The sequence below is a fragment of the Biomphalaria glabrata genome, chromosome 8 (genome assembly GCF_947242115.1).
Source record: "Biomphalaria glabrata chromosome 8, xgBioGlab47.1, whole genome shotgun sequence".
Lineage (NCBI taxonomy): Eukaryota > Metazoa > Mollusca > Gastropoda > Planorbidae > Biomphalaria > Biomphalaria glabrata.
In genome coordinates, this window is record NC_074718.1 from 3,016,084 (window position 1) to 3,034,817 (window position 18,734).

The 18,734-nt window shown below is 34.2% G+C and overlaps 1 protein-coding gene across 3 annotated transcripts; it reads left to right on the plus strand.

The window, feature by feature from the left end:
• Positions 1-82: 82 nt before the first annotated feature.
• LOC106059002 (coiled-coil domain-containing protein 169-like) lies at positions 83-16,928 on the plus strand. Of its 3 annotated transcripts, XM_056038498.1 has the most exons (8): positions 83-212; positions 2,130-2,395; positions 9,749-9,831; positions 11,127-11,240; positions 13,092-13,138; positions 13,234-13,329; positions 14,263-14,444; positions 16,810-16,928. In XM_056038498.1, exons 2-8 carry the CDS (start codon positions 2,145-2,147, stop codon positions 16,904-16,906), a joined length of 870 nt encoding a protein of 289 aa, XP_055894473.1. In that variant the 5' UTR covers positions 83-212; positions 2,130-2,144; the 3' UTR covers positions 16,907-16,928. The 3 variants fall into 3 exon arrangements, with proteins under 3 accessions (XP_055894473.1, XP_055894474.1, XP_055894475.1); XM_056038499.1 differs by lacking the exons at positions 83-212; positions 2,130-2,395 and adding an exon at positions 4,966-5,085; XM_056038500.1 differs by lacking the exons at positions 83-212; positions 2,130-2,395 and adding an exon at positions 8,739-8,779.
• The last annotated feature ends 1,806 nt before the right edge of the window (positions 16,929-18,734 follow it).

Genomic DNA, 18,734 nt, shown 5'->3' on the forward strand with positions numbered 1-18,734 from the left:
TCAATATGACAAATGAGATCGATTACCAAGTATTGATTTCTCAAAGCATCTTGATGTCAAAACAAGTCGGTACCAGGTTGATAGTTACAGCTAACATTTACAGTAAGTAGCGCTGCGTTCTCGTTTAGTGTCAGGATACAGATCTCTTCTTTGTAGGTACACCAGTCAAAGCAGTAGGCCAGTAGAAAGTGTTAAACGAAGCGTGTCGTCAGGTGAGTTATAAGTTACACACGAAACGTCACCTATTTTTTTTTAAATCACAAAAACAGATAAAGTAATTTTAATTACTAGCGAACATTCAGTATTGTTTAAAACAATCAATGAAGTCAAAACAATTTTCTTAGGAAAAACCTAACCTACATTAGCGACTTTAACCACAAGTGCATTAAAGAAAAAAAAGTATCGAAGCACGAAGCAGGACGTTTTGGCGCAACCGTTATGGTGCGGGACAAAAAATGTGGTCATTTTGGCGCAGCCGTTATGGTGCGGGGACAAAAAAAATGTGGTCATTTTGGCGCAACCGTTATGGTGCGGGACAAAAAATGTGGTCATTTTGGCGCAACCGTTATGGTGCGGGACAAAAAATGTGGTCATTTTGGCGCAGCCGTTATGGTGCGGGACAAAAAAAATGTGGTCATTTTGGCGCAGCTGTTATGGTGCGGGACAAAAAAATGTGGTCATTTTGGCGCAGCCGTTATGGTGCGGGACAAAAAATGTGGTCATTTTGGCGCAGCCGTCATGGTGCGGGACAAAAAATGTGGTCATTTTGGCGCAACCGTTATGGTGCGGGACACAAAATGATGCAAACACATGTCCATGTTATTGTGTCTTGAAAAAGAATGATGCATATCTATGCTTTGTATTCACACATATTTCTTATGCAAAAAAATGTAGGCCCACCTATTTTAAATCATTACATTCGAGAGTTAGGTTTGTGTAGTAATTATTGAATTAGGCCCCACAACTAGACTGCCGGAGGTCACTTACCAATGCCGCGGGATACACATTTGAGACCAAAAGAAAATCCGCTGCAGAGGACAGACGAAAACGGCGAAAAGAAAATCTAATTCGACCACTTGTGGACAATGGTTATGCCTGCGCTAGATGTGTCAAAATGTGTAGGTCGCAGCTGGGCTACGTAGCCAAGGGAAATAATGCATTCTTCATTAATCTTCTGACTCGAAGACAAGCCTTATTATACTATTGTTATGATATTGAATAAATAGTTTACGTAGGCCTACTCCCTGAGTACTACGTAATAAGTGTTCAGCTGAAATAACCTGCCCAGTGTGCGGCCGAACATTCTGAGCTCACATAGGTCTCACCAGCCACATGAGGAGGCACAAAAACCCCAGTGCAAAGCCCTCAGCCCCCTGGATGACAAAGTGGTCATCATCGAACCACGATGGACGAACTATATATATGAGTTTACGTAATTTGATGTATCCCCAACTAAATAGTAAAAACAAGCAAAAAGAAAGAAAGATATGTCATCCTGCGACTTGTTTATAATTTTTGTGGGTGTGGTAATCTGACTTATCATGTTAGAGATATGTATCTGACTTATCATAGTTAAAGATATGTATCTAACTTGTCATAGAAATGTGTATCTGACTTATCATAGTTAGAGATATGTATATGACTTATCAAAGCTAGAGATCTCATCTGATTGATCATAGAGATATCTTTCTGACTTATCATCGTCAGAGATGTGTCTGACTTATCTCAATTAGAGATACGCATATGACTTATCATAGTGAGAGAAATATGAAAAAAAAAAGTTACAATTTTAAAAATGTCTACAATTTATTTCAATTCAAAACGTTGGTTTTTTTTTTCATTTCATAATTATGAAGGCAAAACTATTTTTAGGACATCCCTTTATCTCATCTTATAAAATACAGACGTTACTTTAAAAAAAAAAAAAGTCCTAGGCGTGTTCCTAGGTCAATCTAGTCATGCATGTTAATCAATGATTTAAACTCTACCAACTAATTTTACCCTGGCTTTCGCATGTAATTTAAATATTTTTCTATTTTTAAACACATTTTTCTATATTTAGATTATTTAATCTTTCGTTATTATGGAACTAGATCTTAACAATTTTTATGTTTTTCAAAATTATATAGATTTAGATCTAAGCCATGGCAAGCAGACAACGCCAGCACGTCGATTACGAAGGCAGACATGGAATCTCCCTGAGTACTCGAAATATTGGAACCGATTACGACATTGAACTGGACAGCGAAGGTACGGAAATTTCCCAGAAAGAGATCGATTCTCCCAGAGAGCGATACTCGGACCACGAGGAAGCTAACGGCGATTACGACGATGAGGACGAAGACGATTCCAAGACTGGAGATGATGATGACTTGGTACAGGATCTTCGCTACAAGTAAGCTTTAGGTCAAGGACGAATCTATAATTAAATACAGAATGCAGACTTCAGCTTGTAGTGAATAACATATTGTGTCCTAACAATATATTTTTTTTTAAACATGTTTGAAATGTAGCTAACTTGTTGACATTGTGATTATGTGTAGGAGTTTGTTTTCCGTATGTAGAATTATTCCCCTTGGCAAGAGTGTTCAGGTTGTATTGTTAATGTTCTAGGTGTGTTATGTTGGAGTGTGTTATTAAAGAATATCTCATGAGTCAGGCCTTAAAGCGTTGGCATTTTTTCTTATCTTTACCTTTACCTAACCCTTAGTCTGTAATTGGACCTTTTGGACACCATGCAAGATTTGTCTAACGTCTTTCTCCATTCTTCTCTGTCTTTTGCCTTATAAATAGGTTCTATCTATTGCTTGTTATCTAGTGTATCGTTTTAAGCTAACATAAAGTATGTAACTACATTAACTTTATACGACCGAAGGCCTAGATCTTGAATGTCTATATAGAATATATATATATTTAAGTTATTTGTTGCCAACAAATAGCCTGCTTGTTGAGGCGATGGTCTGTATGATAGTCGGAGCTTGTCATAATCCTATTGCTCAACATATCTCTAGCATCGCCCATTCTCATTAGTATTCAATCCAGCAAGTGTTAAGAGTTTTCAGTGTGGGTGCTTCCAAGTTCTTTTGAAACTTTTTTTTTGTTGTTGGCTCTTTTACCACCAAAGTGAAATCCTCCTTAACCTCTAATATATATATGGACGCAAGTGTCTCTCCAAAACAGGGCTCCACAGTCACATGAAACCAAAAAGTGTTCTACGAGATGAACCATAGTGGCTAAGACCAAAGCAGGTCAATTTTTGTTTTTGCAATGGCAAGCTTTGCATCAGACTAGAGTTCCAGCAGCAGTTGGCCTGTATCTTTGTTTATGTCACTTTTGAACGCAGATAACACATTTGAGACGCAAAGAGGGCTCAGACGCCGAGAAGACAACTTCAGTAGGATCCCGCGTACAACGGCTTTGGCCTGCATTAGGTGTGGCAAAATATGCAGGCAGTGGCGTAGCTAGAGTGGGGGTAGGAGGGGGAGAATGTGAAAATCCTCCCGGGCCCACACTTGAGGGGGCCCACAAATGAGTGTTTTTTACATTTAAAAAAAATTACGCAAAATGCAGGGGCCCCCAAAGAGGTCAAACTCACCGGGCCCCCAAACAATGAAAAATTCCTAGCTACGCCCCTGTGTGCAGGATGCAAATGGTTCTGTGTGGTCATGTGAAAAACTGGACTCATTCCTCCTTAATATTTAGAATAGAAGACAATGTCTATAGCCTGCTTGTGTAGACCCCTTTTTATGTGGTTTATTCAGATTATACTTTCATTTACAATAACACACAAGACAAACAGGTTAACGCATCCACGTTCATACCATATAATACTGTTGAGCAGTCAATGTTATTGAGAAGTTGAACATAGTTCATGATCATTTACACTGTCATTTAATATTTCCGCTGGAGTTCATCAATTATAAAGTCATAGTCGCAGATATGTGAACGTAGATACTGTTCTGTTGTCACAGCTGACACCATGTTTTGTTGTCACAGATTAATAATAAATTACTGTAGACGTTACTAATTAATAATGATAATAACGAGACTGTCTTTATCAAGGTAGACATATATAACTACCTTTTTATTTCCGTCCGATCCTTTGCTTTCGCATAAAACATAAACAACAAACAATGACGTAATATCAGAGAATATTAGTACAGATACAAAAATAGTTCAAAGGTAATGATTTTGTTGTTACGTTCTCTTTAGTCTCGTTTAGTTACGCGAGATGTTGGGCTTAAATTCAAACTTTCTTGTTACCAAAACTTAGGCCTATAACAAGTATAACAACTGAAAACAACTGCACTTGTGATTTGCATGCCACCATGAAATAGACACATCTGCGTCCATGACACTGACGTGCGTTAAAATTTAAAATAATTTTTCTAAATTAAAAAAAAATTATTGGTTGCTTTCACTGAAATAAACTTTTGTTAAAAAAAAAACAACAAAATTTAAAAAATAAAAAAAAAAACAAAACATTCCAATTATCTTTCATTAACGAATATTTGCCCCACCCGGATTTTTAAAAGACATAGGCCTATAGCGTAAAGACATTATTATCTCCACCATTTTCAATGCTGTATTGACTAGTCAACTTCAAGACAATACGACTATCTATCTCGATCTCTGAGTATTAATCAATAAAAGAAGGCTGTTCGGTTTTCTTTACTACTCACAAATGCTCGACCCAGTTTGATTGCAGAGACCTCCCTTTATATTCTACAACTTTCGTGACTCTACCAGTAAAGATCTGTGCATTGTAAAACTATACATTTTTATTTTATAAGATCTTATCTTACTTCAATTACAATAAAAAAAAATCATTATCAGCAAGAATATTCAACACTGAAACATCTTTACAAAATAATGTTCATATTTAAATTTAAATACGATTGTGCAACATGTATAACGGTTACTTGCGAAAATATGATAAAACAAATAACCGAATATTTTTTTCATCATCTACAAATCTATATGATGTCATCATAGCAACGCTTATAGCGGAAACAAAATGTCGAACGTTACCGAATTCGAGCTTGAGAAACTACGAGCTGAGTTGCAGCAAGAAAGACAGATGAAGTATGCCGTAATCAAAACATTAGGACAATAATAATTGTATTTCATTTTAATTAGTCATAGAGACTAGATCTACATTATTTATCGTAGAATTAAGAGTGACAAGACGTAGATCTAGTCCTAGCCTCCTAGCTGTGCCCTCCCTCAACATTCCCTGCCTTACTCGATGATAGTCGATCAGTACTTACTAATCTACTTGATAGCCTTAGTCGTTATTGAAGTTATTCTTACTTTGAAAAAAAATCTTCTTATAGATCTAGATTACAGATATTACTTCAAAAGAATTATAGAATATAGATCTAATTAAGCAACATTAATAATTGGTCAACATTAATTTTAAATTTACTTTTACTTTAATAATTTAAATAATTAAATTTAAGTTTAATCAACAAGGAGTTTCCAATACTGTCACTGTTACACTATGATTTAAGATTGTGAAAATATAATGCTGTAGATGGTTATCTAGATCTATACTAGATCTATATTAGGCCTACGACATCATTTAGATCTAGATTCTTCTATTACAGTAGTGGCCTTAGGGGGTGGCAAGTGGGGCAACCGCCCCAGGCCCTGTGTCTGAGATTTCCTGTCACCCTCTGCTTTGAAAACTAGATCCGTTCTCATAAACTAGGATCTGTTAAACTTGGTAAAAGTTTGATTGCAAAAAATGCAAGTGTTATGACTACTTTGTAAATGTAATTAAAAGTTGCTTTACGACTCCAGCAGGTTTGCAAGAAATTATTAGTTAGTAGTTTATTGATTTCTCATCATACAATAGTTTCTGAATCATTAGTTACGTTTGCTAACATTAAAGGCAAAATCTTTCATGCAGAACAATTACAATACACTAAGTAATGCAGTTTAACGGCTAATAGTACAGTGTTTACGCAAGATACTATGCTTGTAACAAAAATAAGCGCTAAGGCCGCCTCTGCTTCTATACTTATCAAAATTATATTCAAACAATTGGTAATAGTTCAAATGTATTTTCTAGAATATATACTATTTACTATATCTAGTTCTAGATGCCTGATTAAAAAAATAATTGTGTTTAGCATTAATAATGGCAATTATAATATAGTCTACAAGATGGAATTTTCATTACAAAAGATAAACATTAAAATAAAGCTTTATACACATTTATCTAGATTCATATTATTCCTAGTAAATCTAGCTGGTATAGTTTGAATGTAATCTATGAGAAATATAGCTTATTTCATAAAAAAAAATAGATACTGTAAATCTAGATCTAAATGTAATTTTGTTTTTAGTAGCAGAAAATCTCTCTGCATAATATCTTATCTTATCTTATATAATACAGACGTTACTTCAAAAAAGAAGATGATTACGTCCTACGCGTCATGCATTTAGTCATGCATATTAACCAATGACTTAAATTCTGCCAAGTCACTGGTTTTCCTGGCTAGCTCAGGCAACCCATTCCATGCTCTAATAGCACTAGGGAAGAAGGAGCATTTGTACAAATTCGTATTTGAAGATTATGGTTCAGTGTTTTATGTATTATTGCTACTTTACTTTTGAGTCTTCTGTCCTGAAGGCTTTCTAAATTTAGTGATTTTACTAAAGGTGTTACTCTAGTCAAATGTGAATATTCGTTTGTTATGAATCGCACTGCTCTATTTTGTGTCTGTTCTAGTTTCTTAATGTTTTCTTGAGTTGAGGGGTCCCAAACAGAGGATGCATATTCTATTATTGGCCTAACCAAGGTTAAATAACATTTTAGTTTTATGTTCTTATTTGATTTATAGAAATTTCTTTTAATAAATCCTAATGCTTTGTTTGATTTTTTTGTAGTTTCATCAATATGTGGATTCCATGACAGTTTTTCATTTATTATAACACCTAGGTATTTTGCGTTTTTAGTCTGTGTTACTGGTTTGCCATGAATAAGATAAGTGGAATTAATTTGTTTTAGTTTTTTTGTTACTCTTAACAACTGACATTTTTCTGGGTGGAAAGACATGCTCCAATTTGATTCCCATTTCTGTAATTCATCTAATTCTCTTTGTAAAATATCTGTGTCTTGTGTTGTTTTTATTGTTCTATATATTATGCAATCGTCTGCAAATAATCTGACTTTTGTTCCTGAAGTAATGCAATTTGGTAAATCATTTATGTAAATTAAAAATAGTAGTGGACCCAAGACTGTTCCTTGAGGTACACCTGAGTTTACTGTTATCGGTGTTGATTTAGAGCCATTTATTATTACAGTTTGTTCTCTCCCTATCAGAAAGTCTTTAATCCACTGATGCAGTGGACCATTAATGCCGAAATATTTTAATTTTTTAAGCAAACTATGGTGGTGAACTTTGTCAAAAGCCTTAGAAAAATCTAGTAAGATAGCATCTATTTGTTCACTATTATCTAAACCTTTTGAAAAATCATCAATTAGTCCTATTAGTTGTGTTTCACATGATCTATATTTCCTAAAGCCATGTTGGTATGGTGTGAGGACATTATGTTTGTCTAAGTGGTTTATGATGTTGCTACATATTATGTGTTCTAGGATTTTACATGTGATGCTGGTAAGTGATACTGGTCTGTAGTTTCCTGGGTCAGATTTTTCTCCTTTTTTAAATAGGGGGGTGACATTAGCTTCTTTCCAGTCCTTTGGTACTCTGCCCTGGTTAAGTGAAGCCTGAAAGAGTATTTTGAACACTGGGGCTAGCTCATTACTTAGTTCTTTGAGTAATCTAGCTGGAATACCATCAGGTCCAGAAGCTTTATTTGGTTTGGTGTTGGCTAATAGTTTTTGAATTCCATTTTCTTGTACTACTATATCTTCTATGTTGTCTACTTGGTTCAAATTCAGTAATATGTCTTTGTCTCCTGGGGCTGAGAATGCTGATGCAAAGTATTTGTTTAGAATGTTTGCTTTAGTTTCATTATCATTATGTATTATGTTATGTTCATCTTTTAATGGCGCTACACCTGTTGTTTCCATTTTCTTAGACTTAATGTATGACCATAGGTTTTTGTTGTTATCTTTAGATATTACATTGTTTATGTATTCACTCTGCAGCTGTCTGCTTACTTTTTGGGTTAAGTGTTTAATTTTTATATACTTTTTGTAAACTCTTTCTGCATTAGTTTCTTTAAATTTTCTATAGAGGTTTTCCTTCTGTTTACAAAGCTTCTTTAGTCTATTATTAAACCAGCATTTATTTATTTTGTTTGATGTGTATTTAGTTGGTATATGATTTTCTATAATGCTTTTAAGATGTTTTTTAATGAAATTCCAGAGGTCATCGACTGGTTGGTTAATGTCTTTTTCTAATAAGAATGTTTGTTGAAAGTTTAATGCAGCTTGGTGTAGTTGTGTTAGGTTACATTTATTCCAGAGTAAGATTTTTCTTTTGGGTTTTGTATTGGCTACTGCTTTTATCTGACTGTGTATTTTTATGATCTCATGGTCTGATAGACCAGGGATAATATCATAATCAACTACTAATCCAGGTCTGTTGGTTAAGAAGAGATCTAATGTGTTGTTTAATCTAGTTGGCTTTTTAATGATTTGATCTAAACTTAGGTTGTGTAAATAATAATAATAAATAATAATCTAATTTATAGAGCACAGTTAATAAGCATGATGTAGACTCAAGGCGCTGAGATAACATTGCAAACATAAACACGAGAGCTAAAATGACACCTGATCTAAAAAGTTTTAAACAGATAGGTCTTAATGTTCTTCTTGAAAGTAGTGTAGCATGTTGTCTATGTGAGATCAATGGGGAGTGCGTTCCAAACCTTAGGTCAATGTACTGAAAAAGCCTGCAAACCTCATGGTCTAAATGTAATTAGGCCTATCCTTTGTCATGGGACCATAATTTTTGTGTTGTCTGCCTTACCTCACTCTGTGTTGTAGCATTCCCACCAGCACTCTCTCTTTTTTCTAAGCCTCTAAGTGACTAATATATCTATATCTTTTTTTTAAATATCAGCAGTTTAATAAATGAGATATTCAATTTATAAAAAAAAAAGTGTTTGTTTTTTTAAATAAGTATATATAGGTTTATTTACCAGCATTTTAGCTCTGTGCAAAGGGCCTTAGACTTATTGGAATCTGACAAATTTAATACCAATGTTAGGAAATAACATTTTGTTGTGTTGATGGGTGTTGACGATATTTAGATCTACTTATAATTTTTATTATTTTATTTTTCCCACAAGAGTTTCTATATTTGTTTAGTTTGTGTGGGAAACCTGGTTGAGAGGCTAAGTAGGCTTGAACTAACAAGGTATGTAACTTAGTTACATATGAAGGGGGCTCAAGGTTCGACACCTAACTGGAGCAGAGTTGTATTTACTAAGCTCCTAAAGACAGCACTAAAAACCTTCTCCCAGATATCCCCTCATGATGGTTCCAAGCTAAATCTCACCCCTGAATGCCCTTCAGAAGGTTTGGTCTGGAAATTAATATCCTTCACTTCTGAAGTCAAGCTAGTATGATTGTATTAGTACGCCATAAGAGATTTCAGGAAATTCTTGTTTTTTTAAATAGACAGAGAACACATACAATATAAAGACATATGAAGATTCCATTCATTGCAATAATACGTACATTTTTTTAACACAAAAATAGAGCTAATAATGAACAACAAAAAAGGCTATTTTGTTCAAGTTATAAAATTAAATTATTTTTCAGGGAAATGTTAGATCAGTCATCGGCTGAGCTGAGAGCCACTATTGAAGATTTAGAGAAACACTATGACACAATTGATAATGAAGGTAAAATGTTTTGCTGTGATTTTCATTTCCACATTTTATGCGTGCTTTATAGAATATTATTAATTTAGACTAAACAATGTCATTAGTTATCCTGACTTATTTGGGACAGATATCATGTTCATTCATATAGATCTACTTCCGGTATCAAAATACTGTCTGATCATGTGATATATGCTTTGGAGTGTTGTCACAATGGTCTGTAGTTCAAACCCTGCTCCCATTATCTTCTGCCATTCTGCTGGAGGTTTTGGCTGCCTGGTTGTTTGGCTTACACACCGGACTGTCGCTTGGACTTATTGATTGTCCCGGACTCAAACCCTGCCCGCTCTCATCTCCCATTGTCCTGTGGGAGGTTTGGACTAGGAAGTAAATTATCATCAACTCGGAAAGAATATCCAAAAAACATGTACAAATGTACAAAACAGACAAGCATTTACATAAGAATCTTTATTTCTGAAGGAACTTTTCAAATCATCCTGAAAAATGTTTTCTAAAAATATCACATAAATACCTATTGCTTAATTCTTTTGTGATGCAGTATTATTTTATAGTGTAAAAACATTATTATTAGTTTTTGATCCATGACAGCCCATTTGTTGTTAAACTTCTGGACAGGGAGAGCTCTAGTTCAGTTTTAAAGTAAAATATAAAATATCATTAGCAAATATTTGATGATGTTTTTCTATCACATGGTTCTTCTGACAACTGTTTATTTGCCTGCACCACACCTAAAGCTGGTCCTATATTTAGCATAAATGAAAACAATTTTAAAGACTTAGATACTCTCGTACCAGTTGGCATATTGGCACCTACCTGCCTCCATAAAGTCTTAAGTCTTTAACACTTCTGGTGTCTACAAAACTGGATTTTTTAATGAAGGTGTGGCACCAAGCTATAAGAGAATGTCCTCATAGTGGCCTCCGTGTTGTTGCTATTCATTCTGTTGCATGGCATGTCCTGCAAACCTCATGCAATAATGTCACAGCATAATTTAGTAAAATGCCTGTTTGGGATAGCATAACATAGGTATAACAATAAGTTCTTTACTTTTTTTTTTAAAGAACTTTAATGAACATCATCAGCTATTTTCAAATTTAAATCTTAAAAAAGTTTTTGGTAAAATACAGGTATAACTTATACAAAAAAAAACAAACTCTGATTTAAAACCTTAAAGTTTAGAGCAAGATGAAATTTAAATGAGCAGTATGAATGTGAGTAGGCCCTATGTCTAAGATTGGTCTGAATTTCTCTCTTACACTGGAAGTAAGTTTCATCATACATTTTTTTTCCACCAGGCAATGAATGGAAGACTAGATTTGAGACCCAGACAGAAATGAATCAACAATTAGAGAAACAGATTCTTATGTTACAGGAGAAAGTAGAAGAGGCTAAAAGAAACTTGAAAGAAGGTTAGAGGCTTTCATATAATATGTGCATTTGTATTGAAAGGTTAGAGGCTTTCTTATAATATGTGCATTTGTATTGAAAGGTTAGAGGCTTTCTTATAATATGTGCATTTGTATTGAAAGGTTAGAGGCTTTCTTATAATATGTGCATTTGTATTGAAAGGTTAGAGGCTTTCATATAATATGTGCATTTGTATTGAAAGGTTAGAGGCTTTCATATAATATGTGCATTTGTATTGAAAGGTTAGAGGCTTTCATATAATATGTGCATTTGTATTGAAAGGTTAGAGGCTTTCATATAATATGTACATTTGTATTGAAAGGTTAGAGGCTTTCATATAATATGTGCATTTGTATTGAAAGGTTAGAGGCTTTCATATAATATGTGCATTTGTATTGAAAGGTTAGAGGCTTTCATATAATATGTGCATTTGTATTGAAAGGTTAGAGGCTTTCATATAATATGTACATTTGTATTGAAAGGTTAGAGACTTTCATATAATATGTATATATTGTTCGTCTATCATGGTTCGATGATGACCACTTTGTCATCCAGGGGGCTGAGGGCTTTGCACTGGGGTTTTATGCCTCCTCATATGGCTGGTGAGATCTATGTGAGCCCGGAATGTTCGGCCGCACACTGGGCAGGTTATTCCAGCTGGAGCTAGTGTCGTTTGTCTTGCTTTTCTTTTCTGGCGTTTTTCTTCTGCCAGCGTTGTTCTTTTTTCCTCAGCAACCTGTGCGCCAGTTTTCACAGCGCTGTCATGTGCCTCTGTCTCCCAGGTGCCTGGGTCTATGCTGAACGCCTTCAGAGAAGCTTTGAGGGTGTCATTGAAGCGCTTTCTTTGAGTATACATATAATATGTGCATTTGTATTGAAAGGTTACAGGCTTTCATATAATATTTGTATTGAAAGATTAGAGGCTTGTTTTTAGGTGTGCATTAGACTTTAATTCTACTGAAATAAGCAATGGATCTAAGCTGTAAATAAACTTAGCAAACATACATCTGATCAACCTAAAACTAAATGTTTACAACAATGTAAAGCTCCTCTTTCAGACCTTGCGATCTATAGGGCAGATGATATTTAGGTCATTTGTTTCTTAGGCCAACGGTTAATGATCAGGGTGTCTTGTGGCCAGCACAACCACCAACCCATTAGAGTTGGGTGGACTCAGGGGCACCCTAAAATTCCAGAAAGTCAAAATCAGTTTTCACTGAGATTTGAACCCAGGACCCCAGGTTTTCAAGGCCACCTAGCCCCCATACAACAATATACCAACTTTAAAATATTTTCTAGTTTTATACTTCATATATGATAATATTTGGCTAAATTAAGATGTAGGTCTAAAAGAGGAGAATAACAAAGCACCTGCCACTAGAATTACTGAAATGTAGTTATTGTAGGCCTACTTCAGCATTACAATATAGTCATGAATAGTCATTGTTAGAGATACATTTTTTAAATTAAATTACATTTTTATTAAATCAATCAAATGCACAAGACCATTTATAAGGCAATATGTTTTCTGTTGTCTTTTTTTTTTTAATTCATTTTTTTTATATCAATGAATTTCTTATCTAAGAAACATTAAAGTCTTGGAATAATATGAGTTATTAATTTAAGTCAGAGCTTTTAATATCTCCTGAACATATTAAGTAGTCAATGTGTTGTTAATTTAATTTTCATAAAAACATTAAAATGAATGCTTTATTTTTGACTACGAGGAATAGGTTCATTTCATTTTATTCAACTTTAAAGGTGTAAATAATAGACATTTTTTTAGTTAGTTTAAAATGATTAAATTATTATTTTTAAAAGACTAATTATTACAATTATGTGAACTCTTTTAGCTGGCAAATCTCCAAGGGATAATAGAGCCTTTGATGACCTTGCAGATGTAAGTAAATTTAGTTTTGTTTTAATGTAGCATTTTGTGACTCAGTGAACAGAAGAGGTTTATATATTATTTGTGTCTCTGTTTTGTTTTTCCAGGCTAGCCCCCACATGGTGAAGACTTTAGAAAGAGAAAGAAACAGTTTATTCAATCAACTGAGAGACTTGGAATGGAGATTAGATCAAGAGTCAAAGGTCAGGAAACAGAACAAGAAATGTAGATGTTGAGTGAAATATAAATATATTCAAGATTTCTCTTTCAGAACTCAGGATCTATTGTAACAGATGATGTAAATTTCATCTGTTTCTGTGCATGACAATTAACAAGGATGACATGGGGGTAGAACAACCAACTACCTTTCCCCTTTTTAAAATATATCAGGTACTCATTTAAATTTGGTGGAATGAGGGGTGTCCTAAAAAGTTTTTAAAATCTCAGTCTACACCAGGATTTAAACTTGAAATTCCCCCCCCCCCCCTCCCCCCTTTCCCAAACCCCCGATATGGATGCTGAAGGTTTTGCCCCTCAGCAAACACTGAGTGAAATGTAGTGGCAAATGAAACTTCCAGCTGCTTGTGGAGGTGAGCAGGAAGATGGAGGACCAACACTTTATCATTAAGCTATTAAAATAGTCAGTGTTTGAGAACAAAAAGATTATAATGATTTTTTGCGTGAAGATATTTAGGTATAGTAAAGTTCCCCTTTCAGACCTTTTGGTCTAATAGGGCAGATGATGTAAAGGTCATCTGTTTCTGTGTCCAACATTTAATGAGGGTGTCATGTGTCCAGCACAACCACTTAACCACCTTTACTTTTTCCCAAGTAATGTCAGGTATCCATTAGAGCTAGGCGGACTCAGAGGTGCCCAAAGATCCAGAAATAAAAAATCCCAGTCTTCACCAGGATTTGAACCAGGTTCAGAAGCCAAGCACTTTATCACTCAACCACATGCCTCTTATTTAGGCATAGATGTGAAGAGAAAATGTTGCTCATTATGTTAAAAACATATGTCATATCTGCCATCAAGTCAAATCATTTATCTTTGTGAAGCCAATCATAAGACCAATATTAATCTATTCATTTATTTAAAACCTTTCCTAAATTGAATGAGAATCTATTAATTTCAGGCCTACCACAAAGCAAATGATGAGAGGAAACAGTATGTCCTGGAAATCAATGCGACTAAAAGTACTATTGGAGATCTGCGCAGCAAACAGAGACAGCTTATGTTGGCATCACAGGAGGGACCTCCAAAGATTACTCCAAGAGTTGGCGACAACAATCCAAAAACCTACAGAGATGGAGGAGGGTGAGACACTGTTCATTTAGTTACAAGGGGTTAATCTTTTCTCTATAGTCTGTTATTTATATAGTTACAAGGGGGTTAATCTTTTCTCTATAGTCTGTTATTTATATAGTTACAAGGGGGTTAATCTTTTCTCTATAGTCTGTTATTTATATAGTTACAAGGGCGTTAATCTTTTCTCTATAGTCTGTTATTTATTTAGTTACAAGGGGTTAATCTTTTCTCTATAGTCTGATATTTATTTAGTTACAAGGGGTTAATATTTCCTTCATAGTCTGTTATTGGTTCCACAAGGTAGTCGACACTGGTAGTGGTTATGGCTTTAAGCACACCATTACATATAAATGCTTCCAATGGCATGTGTATCAAATATCCTCTGACAACCAGTCCAACTCCTGGCCTACACCTGCTGTTTAGATATTAAGATTAGTGGACCCATTACTACTGACAGGAAAATGGGCAATGGCGAGCAACTGGCATTTAAACCAGTTGGCTTCTGGGAGGAGGAGTTTCAACTGTAACCAAATATGGGAATGGCTTTGGTAGACAACCCTGAGAAAAAATCAGACCCTGACCCTTATCTTATAAAATACAGACGTTACTTTAAAAAAAAAAAGATGATTACGACCTACATGCCATGTTAACCAATGACTTACATTCTGACAAGTCACTGGTTTTCCTGGCTGGCTCAGGCAACCCATTCCATACTCTAATAGCACTAGGGAAGAAGGAGAATTTGTACAAATTTGTCCTAGCATATGGGACGAGGAATGTGCCTTTATCTTTGTGTCTTTCTGAGTATTTTATTAAATTTTGTTTTTGTATTTGAAGATTATGGTTCAGTGTTTTATGTATAATTGCTACTTTACTTTTGAGCCTTCTGTCCTGAAGGCTTTCTAAATTTAGTGACTTTACTAAAGGTGTTACTCAGACTAAAAAAAGAATACTCTAGGATTGCTTTAAAAAAAAGTGTACTCTAAATGTAGATCTAGGTTTATGGTAACATATAATCATAATGTAAGAGGCGTAGACCCACATTAAGACACACCTGCTCATAAACACTCTGGATCTATTGTCATAGATTGTCACCAGCCTAAGCTAAATACTAAATAGTATAAAAAAAAAAATAAATCGAAGGGAAAAATCGGGGTAGGTCTGGGTGGACTTAATGTGCGTTAGGCAGGTAGTAAAAGTACTTGTTAAAAAAAAAACCCAGATAAAACAAGAACCACAAAATAAAATGTTTGATTAAAAAAAAAAGATCTATGAATGTGTACCTGTTTTATTTTTTTTTTTTTTTCAAAACTTTTGATCAAGGTAGAAAATGCAGTCAGTGAATGGACCTCATTCACCAATCGTAAACAAACAACATTTAGTCACGTGATCTTATTGATAAAACAATGGGAAAAAAAACTGTCACGTGACAACCATCATGAATTAAACATGAGATGGTAAATTATATAGAAGAGATAAAGCACCATGTGGCTAAATGTTGTTTGTTTACGATTGGTGAATGAGGTCCATTGTATTTGTACTAGACCAATGACATCTAGACTGGATTGAATGTGCAAAACATTAAAAAAAAAAACGTACAATATATTAACAAAAAAATATATATATATTTTGAGCCTATAGGTTTCTATGGGTAGACACACTTGTTTTTTCTTTAAACATGAAAACCATGAAAATGCAAACCCACGGAAACTTGGTCGTCTTCGAGTGCTAATGTCAGCAGACTTCACATTGTGTTTCAATATCAACTCGCGTTACAGTTTCAATGACTTTGGCCTAAGCTATTCTAGAAAAACGCAGTTGTAAATTATATATTTTTTTCTATCAAGTGAGTGGTTTGGACTGAATGGCATTATTTTACACTCAGTGTAAGAAAAATATGAATTTAAATCCCAACACCACTAGCTAGAAATGTTATCTCATGTAGCTTGTTTTGCTATTCAACTTGTACAATTATCCTATATCGAAGCAGGTCGTTTTGGTGCAGCCGTATTAGCGCAGGGGACGTTTTGGCGCGAAATGTTTTAATCACATTTTTCTTTGTATTATTTCTTTAACCCCTTAAAACGCGTGTGGTAGTTTAGCCTCTAAACATCAAAATAGTAATTCCATTTTGCATGCACTCATTGTAAAACAGCGCAGCACTTTAAGGGTTAAACAAGAATGATGCATGCTTATGTTTTGGGGGGGGGGGGGGGGGTTAGAAGCACTTTACCAATCAGCCACCATGCTGCCTTTTTATGTGTAGTCATCACTTGTCTTGTTTCCATGATATTAATTAATAATTAAGATTAATTACAAGATTCAGTAAATGTATTCTTCAATTTGTTCAGTGTTTTTTCTTTGTTCTTGCTAGAAACATACCAGAAGATCAGCGTATCATTGATGCAAGGTATGGACCTATTAGAAAAACTGCTGCTGTCAAAGTCCTGCCAAGTTTAGATTCCAACTAAAAAAAAAACAACAACCCAGAAATCTCACAGTCAAGTTTCACTTCTGTGCTGGACTTTTGTTAAAATTTCAAGCATTTATTGTTTCTTTTTGATGTCAATGATTAAGTTTCAATGTAAATCAGCTACTTCTACAAAGAGCTTCTCAGTCACAATGGCTGCAACAAGACATTTTGTAGATAAGATTAAAGATGCATATGTGTGATGTCCCTTCTTTTAAATACAATCTCATAAACAACCAGCCTTGAAATAATAATAATAAGGCGTGTCTTCGAGTCTGAAGATAAATGAGGAATACAGTATTTCCTGTGGTTATGCAGCCCCTGTGAAATTGAACTTGAGATTCTACTAATTAAGGAAATGACCTCATTCCTCTCATACAGTAAGCCAGTGCTTCTCAAACTGTGGTACATGTATCACTGGTGGTGCTTCAAACCATGATACATGTATCACTGCCAAGTGGTATTCATACTGTCCTTATTTTTCCACAGATCATTACCTCCATTTTTTCCACCTTTCTTTAATTTTCTAAGTTTAGCTTCAGAACATGGCAGCAAGAAGCTAAAGTACATTTTGCCTTAGAGGACTTGATCAAAACATTATTTTATAGTCTGAGATAGTTGGGCATGTGATTTTTCATTCAATTTAAACACCTCACATTTTATAAAAACATTTATGCAATTCATTATCACATGATCATCTTCATGTGATTACAATTGCCTTTTTTCTTGAAAACACTGGGATAATGAACACATTCATTGACATTGGTACTTCAGTTTACTGATCCTCACCACTGAGTGGTACTTGTTAAAAGAAAAGGTTTGAGAAGCACTGCACTAGAATATAGAGTGAGATTATTTTTAAAACCAAAGTTACATGTTATTGCCTTACTCTCTTACTTTGTACTGGTGTCACATGTCCATCATGTAACACAGATGCTTTTAGTCTTTTATATTGAATTTTTTTTTTTTTTTTAAATTCAAATTATTGTAAATGTGGTGTGTATATAAAAATATTGAAATGTGTAAGGCTAAGGGGAAATAATTTGTTATTTATGTAACTCAACTAAAAAAAATGTTTGTATTTTATCTATTGCATGCATTTAGATCAAAAGTTAGATTCAGTTTTAGAAAAATAAAATGAATAAAAATTTAGATCTATGCATTCACTGATGCTGATAAAAGCCAATATGTTGCCAAAGATCAGTTTGAGCAATCTTTGCTTCTGGCAAGCTAATAAAAAGCAAATGACTTCATGTATTTTTTATTCAAGGAATTTTGAAGAACAAATTCTCTAAATTATTTGTATTACATCTTCATAGGAAAGTGATTTGAAATTATTTTTGTAACTACAACCAAAATTTACATTTCTATTCTACTTTCACAAACAAATGTACAGGTTCTCTCATTTTTTGCTTTGTTTTACCAATTGAAAAGTGGCTGACAATGTAACTTATTAATGTATTCCACTAGTTTGTTTCATTCTATGGTTTATCACTGCAAGAAACTGTTGATGACCAACAACTGCTGTGATTATCATATGATAAACTGCTGTTATATATTCCTTGTGATAAGCGAGATAATGTTATTTGTGACTTTTGCCTTACATGTCTTTTTCAAATTATTTTTTACAAGCACATTATATGTATTACTTAACTTTATATTTTATGTTATGAAAATAGTTGTCTCTTGATAGTCTGATGATTATGGGACTGGAAGGGTTAATTTTTCTATTAGTTATGCAACAAGAGATTCTCTTTAGACTTTCAAGGGTATGAAATGATACAATTTAACTCTTTATCTCTGTAATTATTGTCCATGTTCTGACTTAT

Bases quoted from the DNA above. Each gene is read 5' to 3' on its own strand.
- LOC106059002 (XM_056038498.1), top strand. From the start codon at position 2,145: ATGGCAAGCAGACAACGCCAGCACGTCGATTACGAAGGCAGACATGGA. The intron at 13,139-13,233 runs GTAAGTAAATTT...TTGTTTTTCCAG, and splicing joins CCTTTGATGACCTTGCAGAT to GCTAGCCCCCACATGGTGAA. The intron at 14,445-16,809 runs GTGAGACACTGT...TGTTCTTGCTAG, and splicing joins ACCTACAGAGATGGAGGAGG to AAACATACCAGAAGATCAGC.